Below are 14,508 nucleotides of genomic sequence, written 5' to 3' on the forward strand. Positions count from 1 at the left end.
TATGACGCGTGTCTAGATATAGGTATTTGGAAGGTATAGTTGTATACCCTGTATTTCCAGAAACATAATAACCTTTAGTTTAATGTGCTGTATTAAGGACATTTGGAAGCCCTGATGATTGAAGTACATTTCCTCGGGGAGTGTAGTTCAAATATCTATTAGCTCCTTCCTCAAACATGAATCCGGCGTCAGGCGTGTGCCAGGCGTCGAGCTGGCTTGGCATTAGGCCTCCGGACCCGAAGAGGAGAGAGCCCTGAGCGTCCGTCGCTCTGTCTCGCACAGACCCAGACCCTGATTCCCTTAAACGCTGGATGGATAGAAGCCCAGAGGCCTCCGTACTTTGCTCTCAGGATGGATACCATCAAGCAGAGCCGGTGGGACAGCATCCAGGCAAAGGAAAAGGAAAGCAGGTACAGAGGGAGAAAGAGGCAGCGCCCGTAGCCAAATGTATAGGACTGGAAATGAGTCTGTGTTTTAACGTGCCGGTCCGGTTTCCTTCATACTGGCCACAGAGACCCGAGCAGGCCGTTTAACCTCACGGAGCCTCCACTCCGCGTTCTCTGAGGAACGTGAAGGAACACCTGCTGTCCAGGATTGCAGTGAGGGCTAAAAATAAAACCCACAGAGTCAGTGATAGTCCCTGTTGTTATTGGCACTGAGGCGTCATGGGGCTCAGCCTGGCCAGAGCCAGAAGACCCAGATCCCCGAATGCCATGCTCAAGAGTGTGAGCTGTTTCTCGGGGATGCTGGAGTATTGTGGAAGCATTTCAGTGGGGGGACTGACATAATTAGATTTCGGCTTAAGAAGATCACTCTGACAGCAGGGTGAGGGTGAAGGGGAGAGCAGGAGACACTGGGAACGGAAAAACGTGCCAGCATTCTTCCTAATACAGTAATCGTTACTCTCCCCAGTTATGCCAGAAGCGAAGCTGACGAGATCCTATTTATTGGTGGCTACCAAAGGAAAAAGAAATGCCACTTGATCAACCAACTTAGGAACAATTGTATTCACAGACCACAGTCACAGAATTATAAACAAGAATCGTTTCAAGCTCATTGGCAGACGTGGCTGAATTGTGAATTTAATAGTCAAGTGTAACATCAAAGAGCCCCCAAAGCTTTTCGCCTCACCCTCCAACCGTTTTACTTTTTAAGCTAGAGGTTCTTAGCCTGGGGTTCATCCGTGGATGGGCTTCAGGCAGTATGTGGACTTCCTGAAATCCGAGGCAAAATCATAAGTGTACTTTTTCCATGTTGCGGAGTGAGCACATAACATGCTTCAGATGCTGGTTGGCTGCGTCTAGAACCCCAGAAAAGGTGAAGAACCACTGCGTATATCGGTATATAGAAAAGACTGGCATTGCGCTGAAGGAATTCTTTATTTTTATTTTTGTTAATGTTTATTTATTTTTGAGAGAGAGACAGAGCATGAGCAGGGGAGAGGCAGAAAGACACAGCGACACAGAATCTGAAGTAGGCTCCAGGCTCCGAGCTGTCGGTGCAGAGCCCGACGCGGGGCTCGAACTCACAGACCGCGAGATCATGACCTGAGCTGAAGTCTGACGCTTAACCGACTGAGCCAGCCAGGCACCCCGCGTTGGAAGAATTCTTAATGGACACTGACTTAGACATTCTCCCTGGACTTCAGACTCTAACATCAAGCTGCGACCCAGCGTCTTTGCTTGGATGTGCAGTGGGCGTTCCGGACTTAACGTATCCTAGGTTCCCCCATCCCTCCCTTAGCTTCCCCAACTGCATTCGTCTACCTGCTCCACCCAGAATCCTGGGGGGCTTTTTATTTTCATGCTATGCATCCACCCCTTGGGGCCGTCACTCTGTCTTCAAATGTATCAGGGATCCGACGCGTCCCTCACCCCCAGCTGCTACCAGCCACCACCCTGGTCCAGTTCCGCATCGTCCTTCCCCAGTATGTTTCAGTGGCCTCTCCCCGGCCTCCCTGCTCCTGCCCTCATCCTTCTTCCAGCTATTCTTCGCAGCAGCCAAACAGCACTTGCCCGCAGCCCTGCGGTAGCTTTCCCTCTACCTCTGAAGAAAATCTAGTTCTTCGCTGCCCCCTGAGGCTCTGTGTGACCTGATGCAACTGGGCACCTGTGACATCCCTGACGTTGTGGCTCCCCCCGTGCTCACTCTCCACACTGGCTCTTGGAGTTCCCTCAAACATGCCACACCAGGGCCTTTGCACATACAGTATCCCCGGCTTGGCAGTTTTTTCCTGCAGATAGTCATATGACTTGCTCTCCTCCTTCAGGTCTTTGCTCACGTTTTCTTGGGCCATCTGCAACACCTTCGGGGTCAGTCACCTTCTCAGTTAAGCATTCGACTCTTGATGTCGGCTCAGGTCATGATCTCACGGTTGGTGGGATTGAGCCCCACGTTGGGCTGTGCGCTGATGGTGCGGAACCTGCTTGGGATTCTCTCTCTCCCTCCCTCTGACCCTCCCCTGCTCTCTCCCACTCGCTCTCTCTCAAAATAAATAAATGTCTTTAAAAATCACAACATCTTTCCCAGCCCCACTCCAGAATATCCTCCTACCCCTGCTTTATTTCTCTTCTGCACTTATCACTGATATATTATACGTATTGTATCCTTATTGTCTTACCCCCCAACATAATATAAGCTTCATGAGAGGGATTTTTTTTTTGGTCTGTTTTCTTTTACTGTTCTGTTGAGAATACGTATCACAGTTCTTGACATATAACAGAAGGTCAGTTGTCTTCGCTGAATGAATTTTATTTTAAGACCTTTTTTGGCATCTTTGCAATTACTAGGCCATGTGTTTTGCTCACCGTAACTTTTATATATTATATCCATAATTATGGCGTATTGTTTGAATGTGTTCTGTTTCTTTTCTAATTCACCTCTTTACTTAAAATAGTCATTGATGCAATGACGATTATTCATCTTATGGTTTCTCAATTCCCCATGTTAACCTGAATTCTGTTTCCATCAGCCACTTGGCAACTGAAAGGGTTCCTCTCTGAACACTTCTGACAGGTTCCGCGAATTCCACACCATCCTTAATGACTTAAAAAAAGAAATTCCTTGGGGCACGTGGGTGGCTCCGTCGGCTAAGTGTCCGACTTCGGCTCGGGTCATGATCTCACAATTCGTGAGTTCCAGCCCCACGTCGGGCTCTGTGCTGGCAGCCCAGAGCCTGGAGCCTGCTTCGGATTCTGTCTCCCTCTCTCTCTGCCCCTCTCCTATCACACTGTGTCTATCTCAAAAATAAGTAAAAAAATTAACTGTTAAAAAAAAAAAAAGAAATTCCTTTGAGGTTACTATTAGTATCATTTGGAAGACCATCATGTTGGTCCAACGTTACTGTTCCTAGCTGTCACCATACTTTTCAGAGCTCAGCGTTCCATGAAGGTGTACTGATAGACCTGCTTTAATTAGCAATAGCTTTAAGCTTTATTGCATGCTTTGGTTCTATGCTGGGAACGTAAGAGCCATTTTTATTAAATGAATTGGCACCTGCTAATGTGTCTGTTTTGTTTTCTTTTTTCAATGTTTATTTATTTTTGACAGAGAGAAAGACAGAGCATGAGCGGGGGAGGGGCAGAGAGAGAGGGAGACACAGAATCCGAAACAGGCTCCAGGCTCCGAGCTGTCAGCACAGAGACTGACGCGGGGCTCGAACTCACAGACTGTGAGATCACGACCTGAGCCGAAGTCGGACGCTCAACCGGCTGAGCCACCCAGGCGTGCCTAATGTGTCTGTTTTATGTTTGGAGTTTGTTATACCAGTGATTCCTAAAGCAAAAACTGCCTGGGCGTGACATTAAAAGTCTGGTTTTGTTTGCCCGAACTCTGTGGAACAACAGTAATGGACTAGAGCCGAGACCTTTTTGATGCCAATTCAGGTGGTAAAACTTCCTTTCAAGGATGCTCATTTTTAATGTTTATGTGTTCATCTTACGTTGTTTCAGGCTTTGCAAGACGAACTAGAAAACCGCTCTAACCAAGTGCGATGTGCAGAGAAAAAACTACAACACAAGGAACTGGAGTCACAGGAACAGGTACTCTCCTACTTCTGCTTGGCTGGTTGGCTTCCTAACTTTCTCCGGGTCTGGGAGCTCGTCTACTTCCTGTGTCCGCTGGGATGCTTTGGCTGCAGGTAACCGAGTGCCCCACCCCTAGTTGGCATAAACAGCTTAGGGACTGTTTACCTCACAAGACCAGAAGTCTGCGGGTAGGGCCGGGCTCTGCTTCTCTGCCATTCTCATGGCTGTACCTCCTATGATGGCTTCATCCCCAAAGCAATCCAAGATGGCTACAGCAGCTGCCATCATCCCATGCAGACCTAGCGACGTCCAGAGGCAGAAAGGGACTGTCTGTTTCCAGGGAGGCCTTCTGAAGAGGAAGACGACCTTTCCCAGAAGCAGCCCCCGACACACATACCTCCCTTCACGTCTCATTGGCCAGAACTGGTCACGTGCTCGGTCTGGCATGTCCAATCCCTGGCAAGAGAACTAAGGGAACCCAAACTGGCCTAGACCCATCAGGATCCATCTGCTGGCCAGGGACTAGGAGAGGAAGGATAAACTGGAGCGGGAAGGGGGGAGTGTGCAGCTGACCGTGACTGCCATGTCATCATACTGATGTAAGTGGACATTATCGTACTCTCACAAACCAGGTTTTCTTTTGAACTTGACTTTTCTCCCTCTTTCCATTATGTTAATGAAATAAATCTAATATAACCACAATATTCTGGCTATGACAATAGCTAATGACCTATTCTATTTTCAAATGACAGGATTATTTTCATCCAGTTCTTCTGGTTGTAGTGAATTTGTCTTTGTGGCAATTTTGACGGTTTAAACTAAAAAGTCAACAACATATCACGGCGCCTGGGTGGCTCAGTCGGTTAAGCGTCGGACTCTTGATTTTGGCTCAGGTCATGATCTCACGGTTCGTGAGAAGGAGCCCCAGGTTGGGCTCTGTGCTGACAGTGCGGAGCCTGCTTGGGATTCTCTATCTCTGCCACTACCACACACCCCCCCCCCCCCCGCACAAAAATAAACAAACACTTTTAAAAAGTCAATAATGGGGGCACCTGGGTGGCTCAGTCGGTTGGGAGGCCGACTTCGGCTCAGGTCATGATCTCGCGGTTTGTGAGTTCGAGCCCCGCGTCGGGCTCTGTGCTGACAGCTCGGAGCCTGGAGCCTGTTTCGGATTCTGTGTCTCCCTCTCTCTGCCCCTCCCCTGTTCATGCTCTATCTCTCCCTGTCTCAAAAATAAATAAAATGTTTAAAAAAAAAAAAAGTCAATAATGTATCGATAGAGATCACAAGTCTTTAATGAAACCTTTGATAAATGCGTTGTCCTCAGCCATCACGTATAGGATTGCTAACATTCTTCTAAGTGCCACCAGCCATTATGCACAGAAACTGCTGTAGGTATTGACAGATCTTGACACTTTGGTTGTCTCGTAGAAACATTAGGTTTAGAGAATTGAACTTTTTTCATCTTTGCAGACGTTTACAAACAGGATCGAAGATAGTGGTTTGCCCAAAATGGCAAATGTAAGCATCTAATAGATGCTGAATATTAATAACTTGGTGAACTGACTTGACCTCCTGTAACTCCTTCCTAGGAACTCTCTAGTATATGTCCTGTGTAACATACATACCGCGTATATATGCGTATATCACGTATTATACAATGTGCGTAAATATACATGGATATATATGATTTGCAGAAAGTCTATTCTGTCAATAACAGGACTATAACCCAGGGCAATTCTAGGGTGAAAAATTTAATAGTAACTGCACGTTATCAGAGGCCTGTAAGATGACAGACACCGTCCCAGAAACATTACACATATTAGTTCATTTGGCATCATAGCCATATCAGACCAGTATTTTCATCCCCATTTCACAGACGGCACACTAAAACCCCGAGAGGGTGAGCAACTCGTCCAAGCTCATACAGCTAGTGAACAGTCGAGGTGGGTTCAAACCCAGATTTATCAGAATTCCGAACCTTGCTCCTTTTTAGTTAATAAAAAGGCTGCACAGCAGTCACATACGACCAGACACCTGGCACAGCAGCCAGTGCCCTTGACCCTCCGTGGGCAGAGAACAGACTTGGCGCAGACGAAAAGGCCTCCTCAGATGGCGCTTGTGCAGTGGAGTGTTCAGGGTGGGGCCGGTGTGGGTCTACTTGTCACTGAAGAGCAGCTGAGCTCACCCTCCGTCCAGGACACTCGTCACTAGAAGCCCGGCTGCTTAAAAGGCGGAAATGGTGCTCCCTCCTGGGCTTCTCCGACTTGCGATAAAATATGACTTAAGGTAAAACTTTGTTGACATCACTGTAACTCATGGCAAAACTTCACACGGAAAATTCCATAATATATCGAGAGTGGGGAAATTAAGAAATCCCCGATGAACAATAGGGAAGGAGTCAGCAACCATTTTCAGTCTTTTTTTTATTGACTCCTTTTTGATCATCAAAGTTGCTTTCATCTTTGCAGTGACAATAGCTTTTTAGACTATTTCTTGCACTAACTCCTGATATCTTCTGTGAGGGCTACAGTTTACCAAAGAAATGTCAGGAAATACCCATGGGGAAAACTGAATATTTCATAATCTCTGCCGCCATAAAAAAGTTGAGTTCTTTCCACAAGGTCCTAGGGTGTAGCTGGAATTAAATGCCAACTGTTTCAACGAAACCAGAGAGCAAATAATGACGAATTAAGTTCTGTTCATCTAGATTTCACTTAATGAAACTTTTGTTTTATCCAGATTTGACCTTTGTCCCCTTTCGGTCTGTAACACTAATGGGAGTTGTCGAAAATAATTAGAAGTATTGCCGTGGACGTCTCGTAGGGTTTGCTTCTGTATGAGCTGACTGAGGATATTTCGGATGTCGAAATTGTTGTGTATGATTTTCCTTTATGCATCTGTCAGAACAACTGTAGTAACAGTAGCCAGCCTGACATCAGCCTATCAAATAATCAAAACAGCTTCTTGGAACTTTTCTTCTCTTTCTTTTCAACCAAATATTATTATCCCGATACTAGTTGTTCAAAGAATCAAAATTGAAACTGGCAGAATTACAAAGGACAATTTCCCGGGCTTCCTTTTTTAACTTGCTTTGCTTAAAAAAAGTTTAAACTGTTTCTGCTTTTCATTTAAGAAAAATTCCTGTGTTTTGAGTCTAGAAAAACAAAAACTGAATGAGGCATTTTAAAAGTTATGTTTTTAATTAAAAACAAAAAGCTGCTTCGCATCAGGTCTTGCTGGGTGGTACGATTTTGCTGCCCCGCACTGCCCCCCTCCGCAACTTGCCTGGGTGCTGTCGCCTCTCTCCTCCCCCTGGGCAGGTCGGTCGGCGGAGTGACCGAACGAGGCTTGCTCATCCGTAGTTCTGGGGGGTTAATTTGCTCCTGGTGCACATTCAATGTAACTCACATAAAATTAGAAAATACTAATTTTCTAAGTCAGCCGTGTAGAAGCATTCTTCCTATAATCCATAAATAACAAGGCAATTTAAAAAGCATCATCATTTTTAGCCATGCCAGGAGTTAATAATTTCTCATTCTAGATTAGATCCGAGTAAGAATCCCATAATGGCAACAAGGAAGGAGGATCAGAGCTCTGAGCGAACTTCCTCATGGTTTGAGGAAACTGAGTCGTCAAGAAGAGTGACTTCCCTGACATGTTAGTGACGGCCCCAGGGTAGGACTGCTCCCACCTGTGTGTTAGACGGGCTGCTCACTCCTGGGATATTATTATCCATTATATTGAGCACGATGTAAAATGAGTAAGTGCCACGTATCACTTAGGTTCAGGTATGTGTAAAACCAAATCTCATTTTTGGAAGCAAATGATATTTCACTCTTTGCCGTGAGACTAATTTGCTAGCCTGAGCCAAGATTGTTCAGTCTGAGAAGTTACAGAAAAGAGAGGGAAGAAGAGAAATAGTCTAACATTTTACTTAGCATTTTTAACACCGTACAAAGTATACATTTATCACAAAGGCACTAAACAATGTCAGATAATAACATACATGGGACAAGACGCCTCCTTTGAACCTAGTAGCTTACGTTTTGAAAGTCTGAGTAGCTTAGATTACATTGGTCACTGAGTTTCTCAGAAGCTTATCTTAAATAAATTAGCGAGGGGAAAAACAATACCTTCGAGATCTAATAAATAAAATACGATGCTGTGCATGTCGCTTGCAGGGTCATACTTTTTTTTGGGGGGGGGACACATTTCTTTCTTTTGACAGAATGTATTGTGCCGGATAGTGATAGGTACTAAGGAGAAACAAAGATGAGTAAGTTATGGTTCTTGTCTTCAAGGAGTTTATAGTCGTGTAGAGCAGAGGACATATGTGGAAAATGGACTCCAGACACGGAATTTCAAGGAGGTTCTTTTTCTTCTAAATGGCACAGAGGCTCAGAATCACAAGATGTAGAAAGAACATCAGGCTCTGTGCTGACAGCTGAGAACCTGGAGCCTTTTTCAGATTCTGCGTCTCCCTCTCTTTCTGCCCCTCCACCGCTCAACTCTGTGTGTCTCCGTCTCAACCTACTGAATGGGAGAAGATATGCAAATGGTCTATCCTCCAATGGCTAACATCCAAAGTATATAAAGAACTTACACAACTCAACACCAAAACCCCCCAAGGAATCTGATTAAAAAAATGGGCAGAGGACCTGAATAGACATTTGTCCAAAGAAGACACACAGATGGCCCTCAGACACATGAGAGGATGTTCAACATCACTCATCACTGAGGAAATGCAAATCAAAACCACAATGAGATATCACCTTATACCTCCAAGAATGGCTGAAATCAAAAAGACAAGAAATAACAAGTATTGGCAAGGTTGTGGAAAAAAAGGAATTCTCATGCTGGTGGGAATCTAAGTTGGTACAACCACTGTGGAAAATAGTGTGGAGTTTCCTCAAAAAATTAAAAAATGAAACACCATATGATGCAATAATTCCCCTACTGGGTATTTACCCAAAGAAAACAAAAACACTGATTCAAAAAGATATATGCTTCTGTTTTTATTGCAGTATTATTGACAATACCCAAGATATGGAAGCAACCTCAGTGTCCATCAATGGAAGAATGGATAAGGAAAACGTGGCATACATATGTATGAGAGAGGGAGAGGAGAGAGAGAGTGAGGGTGTGCGTCAGGGAGAGGAAATAATAAATTCTCTCTCTATACATGTATACACATGGTGGAATATTACACAGCCCTAAAAAGGGATAAGATCGTGCATTTGCAACAATATGGATGGACCTAGAAGTGCCAAGTGAGATGAGTCAGACTGAGAAAGTCAATTACCATATGATTTCACTCCTGTGGATTCTAAAACAAACAAACAAACTAACTAACTAAATGAATAAACGAACAAAAAGCAGGATCAGACCTATAAATACAGAGAACAAACCAATGTTTTGGCAGAAGGAAGGGGGGGGATGGAGGGATGGGCAAAATGGGTAAAGGGGAGTGGGAGGTGCAGGCTTCCAGCTATGGAATGAATGTCATGTGAATAAAGGCACAGCATAAAGAATATAGTAAATGATACTATGATAAAGCTGTATGGTAACAGGTGGTACCTACACTTGTGAAGAACATAGCATATTGTATACACTTGTCGAATCGCTATGTGGTACACCTGGAACTATTCCCTGACATTGTGTGTCAGCTATATGCAAATTAAAAAATGGAAAAATTATTTAAAAGTACAAAAACAAATGAAATAATCGAATATATTTATATTATACATATGAATTACATCATGTATAATATATACTGTATTGTATATAATCCATATTACTTATATAACCCGGTCACACTTAACATTTCAATCACAGCTTTGTAGCAGCCCACTTTAAGGTTGAGGCACATCAATTAATTTAAGAGAAAACCTAGACAAGATGGTCTTAGATAATCGTGTGTGTTTGGGGAGGGAGCAGAGGTTGTCCCAGAGATCTCTACCAAGACAGGGAGGGGGGAAAAGGAGAGGCTTCAAGGACAAGTACGATCCAGTGGAATCCTACTTGTGGATCCAGTGGATCAGAGCCAAGAACTCTACTGGTTCTTGTCACTCCTGGTCATGTGCTCTTGAGCCAATCACTTAAACTTTCTGGATATCGGCTTCTCAAAAGGTCAGTAATAATACCTTCCCACAGGGGTGACATGAACATCAACACAAGATAATGGGTGAGAAGTACTTCAAAACTCTAAAACATAATGCAGATGAAATGTGTGTCACTTTAGTTAGCCATAGAGTACAAGGGGACACATGAGCTTAAGGCATGAACAGGAAGGAAAGACTTTGGGAACAGAATGAGGGAAGACATGAGGCAAAAGAGGCTCAGAAGGTTCAGGAGAGAGCGAATAATATCTTGGTCAGCGGGTAGCATCAGTGAAGGGGAAAATAAGACCACAAAGTTAGCTTCGTTCATTTCATCCATTGGAAAAAAGAACAAACCTCTGTTATTATCTGTTCTTTACCAAGCACTATGCTATGTGTTAGGAACGTTGGTGGCCAATCTTGGATGCCGGGCTAAGGAGTTCAGTCGGTCAGAGAGCAGTTGTCAGCCATTGAGGATTTTTGTCTTTTCACTGGGTAGTCTTATATGATTGCATTGATACTTTAGAAAGATTAATCTGGCGGCAGCAGATGAGATGAACAAAAGATGAATTCAGAGGGTATCGCACTAAAATTCACATCACGAGACAAGAAATCAGGAGAGCTTGAACTGGATATTATCAAAGGGAGTAGAAAGAAAGAGTAGATGTGAAGACTTGCTTGAAATTCACAGAACGCAAAGACTGAGAGGGCAAAAGAAAGAATAGTACCAAGGTTTTTCATTGATAAGCTCATGTATTGTCTACTAGATGTTGAGTCTGAGAGGCTAGCAGTGGGATGTTCACTTGGGGACGTGTACTTGAAAATCTGAACTACAACACGAGAGAGAGCCCAGGTTGAAAATCTGCATCTAGAACTCGAGAAAGGAATGCCTACATGTCTGAATCCTCTCGGTGGGGGGTGTAGCAAAGCCCACAGGATGCGGGTGATACTGAGAGGGAAGGGCAGAGAGAGGGATAGGACGCCCATGGACAGATGCATGGACAAGAACCAGTATGGAAGATACAAAGAGGATTTTGAAGGAATGAATGGTCAGGGAGATAAGAGCACAGGCGGAAGAATTTAGTGTCATGAAAACCAAAGAGAGTTTCCCGCTAGACTTTAGGCTCCTTGAGGGTAATGGCCCTATCTAACATCTCTGGACACCCACTAGTGCTTGTCCTTAAACTGAATTGTAAACCCTTTGGTGCCCCGAGTCTCATCCTCAAAACGCCTTTGCCCACATCCCATGTCCCTCTTTCTTCTGTGCTCTTTTGCCACTTTCTGTGAAACTCTACTAAAGGTTTTCCCGTCAAACCCCCTTAGTAGATGGTAGGCCCCCGAGCTGGGACTATATGTCACATTCACCCTTGTATGTCAGCATCCAGCCCAGTGCTGGGCCCACGTAGTATTCAGTGGATTCATGGAAGGAAGACAGAAAAGAGGGAGACACGATTGGCAGCATCACCTGCCTCAGGGAATCTCAGAATGAAGAGTTCCAAAAGCCACCGAACTTGGGTAGTGATTCCAAATCTTTTGCATTGCGCCCCCAAACATATGCTAAGTAGATGCTTTCTAAACATGTTCTTGTCTAGGCTTCTGTTTGAATAAATATTCTTTTATAATTGTCATCTGGGGTGAGTGGGATCATTGAGCGTTCTCCTGGCTTACCGGTGGCCCTCAGAAGGGGTCGTACGTTGGGGAAAACCAAGAGAAGGCAAAATGCCAGCACCCCACCCTTACAGCCCACCTTTCCTCTTTTTTTTTTTCTCGGTAATTTTTTCCAGCCGTATTGACGTATAATTGACAAATGAGATTGTGTATATTTAAAATGCACAACATGACAGTTTGATACACGTGGTGAAACGATTGCCACAAGTAAATCAATTAACACTTCCAGGACCTCGCATAGTTACCCGTCTGTGTGTGTGTGTGTGTGTGTGTGTGTGTGTGTGTGTGGTATGTGTGCCTAAGATCTACTCTCCTGGCAAATTTCATTATTCTTCTAATGAAAGCCTTTCATTTCTGTTTTCCATAATGGATTTTTTAAACTTGCCAGTCTTATTAACGGTAGTCACCCCGCTGTGCGGAAGGTTCCAGAACTATCTTATAACTGCAGGTCTCCACCCTTTACCCAGCTTCTCCACGTCTCCCCCACTCTCCAGCCCCTCGCAGCCCCCATCCCACTCTGTTTCCGTGAGTTCGCCTTTTTTCCATTCTTTGTTTTAAAGCCACAGAGGGGTGAGGCCGTCTGAGTTCTCTCAGCCTAATGCCCTCCGGGTTCATCCATGTTGTCACAGACACCTTGCAGCCCACCTTTCCGCTCTTCTCTGAACCAGGCTCGATTTTCCTTGCAAGACTCTCTCAAGACGCCCTCAGAAAGCCAAAGCACGAAGGATGCCAACAAAGTCCCTTATTTTCTCTACAGACAAACGTAGCACTCTGCAGGTTCACTCCAAGATTCCTGGGTTTAAGAATAAAATCGGATCCTTTAGGATCAGTGGTTTTAGGGTGATGTGAGGCATCTCTGAAAGTGCCTAACCTCCTTCGGTAATGTTTCCACCATTACAACTATTACCATTTGCATTCCCAAAGAATCTATTGGCCTCCCACAAAGCCCAGTGATCTACCTGGGAGTAGCATGGATATTAGGAGAAGCAGCATCAATATATTTAAAGGCTTCATTGGGTAGCACTGCTTATCTTTAAACCACCTCAGTCATCATCAAGAGGAACTAACAGATCTATAGAGTAACAGGCAGCCTTACAGAAGAAGACGCTATGTAGACAGAAAATCAATTAAGCAATAATCATGACAATTGTTAAAAGGAAGAATTGGTCTTTTGCAGATTTCCAAGCCTTTCATTTCTGTTTTCCATAATGGATTTTTTAAACTTTCCAGTCTTAGCTGCTGTTGGCTAACTCATCTGCAGTGAAATCTATTTAAAAAGTACTAACAGCTCAAAACTATGTTTTATCCCAAAGCACATTATGAAAACAGGAATAATAATTGCAACAGAAATATAATTCAAAGACTTTTATTGACTTTTCATGTTTAATGGTTATTATTCTGGCTTGTTTCGAGTAATTTTAATAACCACAGTTTATTTACAAAATTCAGACTAATTCTTTTGTTCCCATGCCAACAAAATACATTTGTTCCCAGACAGCTGGTATGATGCATCCTTCTAAAATTTGTGTTGTTATGAGGGACAGAACCACATTTAATTTTGGCCGCATCTTGTTCTCAATGAGAGTTTATTTGAATACTTGCCTCTGTTTTCTGAAAAACACTTGAAGCACAGTGTCAAGGACATGAGTATTTTCATTAAAATAGACATCTCCTCAAAATATTCCTTATAAATCAGTTATCGTGGTAGGTTTTAGCGGCAAAGCAAGTCAACGCTTGTACCCAAAACCTCCGTGACAAACTATGCACCATGATCACAACACCGTTTTTTTAAAAAGCCGCTTCTCTGGGATGACTGTGCTCCGTGTTTCCTCATTGCTTTCTTGAGATTCCCTTTGTTTTTAACTTCGCTGGGCTGGTTGTGCTGGGAGGGGGGGCATGCCAGGGGGAGGAGAATGGAGGCGTGTTTTTAATCCTGTGCTTTGCTGACGCATCTAATCCAAGTGTCAGCAAAGCACCCACCGCATCATTGCAGGTGTTTTTCCATAAAGCATCTTCTGCATTGTCAAAGTGGCTCTTTGTCCAGGCAGCGACCACCAGGGGGGAACGATGGGGACTGGGCTGAGGGCCACAAAGGGGCTGCAGGGGGGGCTCTGACCTGGGGCTGCTGGCTTCAAAGCCTGGCTGTGTCTGCCTGGGGCAGGGTCTCATCTTTCACTCCTGTAATGAAGGAATGTGATCATACATTCTCACTTCTTTTGGACTGATTTTTTTTTTTTTTTTAGGTAGTTTGGGCTTTAATTTTAGTGGGTTTTGTCAAATTATTTTTTTATTCCATAAATGATTTACTCCAAGTCAATAAATGACGAGGCACTTTAAAAATCAAGAACCAAAGCTTAAAATCAAGTTTTCTTCTATGCCACCTTTTTATTTATTTTTGCTTTTTTAAAATGTTTATTTATTTTTAAGAGAGAGAGAGTCAGAGACAGAGCACAAGCGGGAAGGGCAAAGAGACAGGGTGACACAGAATCTGAAGCAGGCTCCAGGCTCTGAGCGATCCACATACATGGAGCCTGACGCGAGGCTCAAACTCATGAACCATGAGATCATAACCTGAGCCGAAGTCGGACACTTTACCCACTGAGCCACCCAGATGCCCCTATGCCACCTTTTTTAATGGGTGGACAAGAAGAATTATCACAGGCATTAACCCGGGTAATGGAATACAGTGTCCCAGGAAGAGAAAAAGGAGAATA

General features: G+C 44.1%; 1 protein-coding gene across 9 annotated transcripts in view; it reads left to right on the plus strand.

The window, feature by feature from the left end:
- The window catches only part of CEP112 (centrosomal protein 112), a 415,035-nt gene that overhangs the window by 367,142 nt on the left and 33,385 nt on the right, over nucleotides 1-14,508 (plus strand). For 7 of the 9 annotated variants that reach the window (XR_009614112.3, XR_009614106.3, XR_009614109.3 and 4 more), the window contains 2 exons: nucleotides 3,951-4,040; nucleotides 4,282-4,624. Coding sequence is in view for 2 of the 9 variants with exons in the window: in XM_060645622.3 (XP_060501605.1) it covers nucleotides 3,951-4,040 (90 nt within the window). In the remaining 7 variants the exon portion in view is untranslated. The remainder of the gene's footprint in view (nucleotides 1-3,950; nucleotides 4,041-4,281; nucleotides 4,625-14,508) is intronic. The other 2 variants (XM_060645622.3, XM_060645623.3) reach the window with 1 other exon arrangement.

The sequence above is a fragment of the Panthera onca genome, chromosome E1, assembly GCF_046562875.1.
Source record: "Panthera onca isolate mPanOnc1 chromosome E1, mPanOnc1 haplotype 2, whole genome shotgun sequence".
NCBI lineage: Eukaryota > Metazoa > Chordata > Mammalia > Carnivora > Felidae > Panthera > Panthera onca.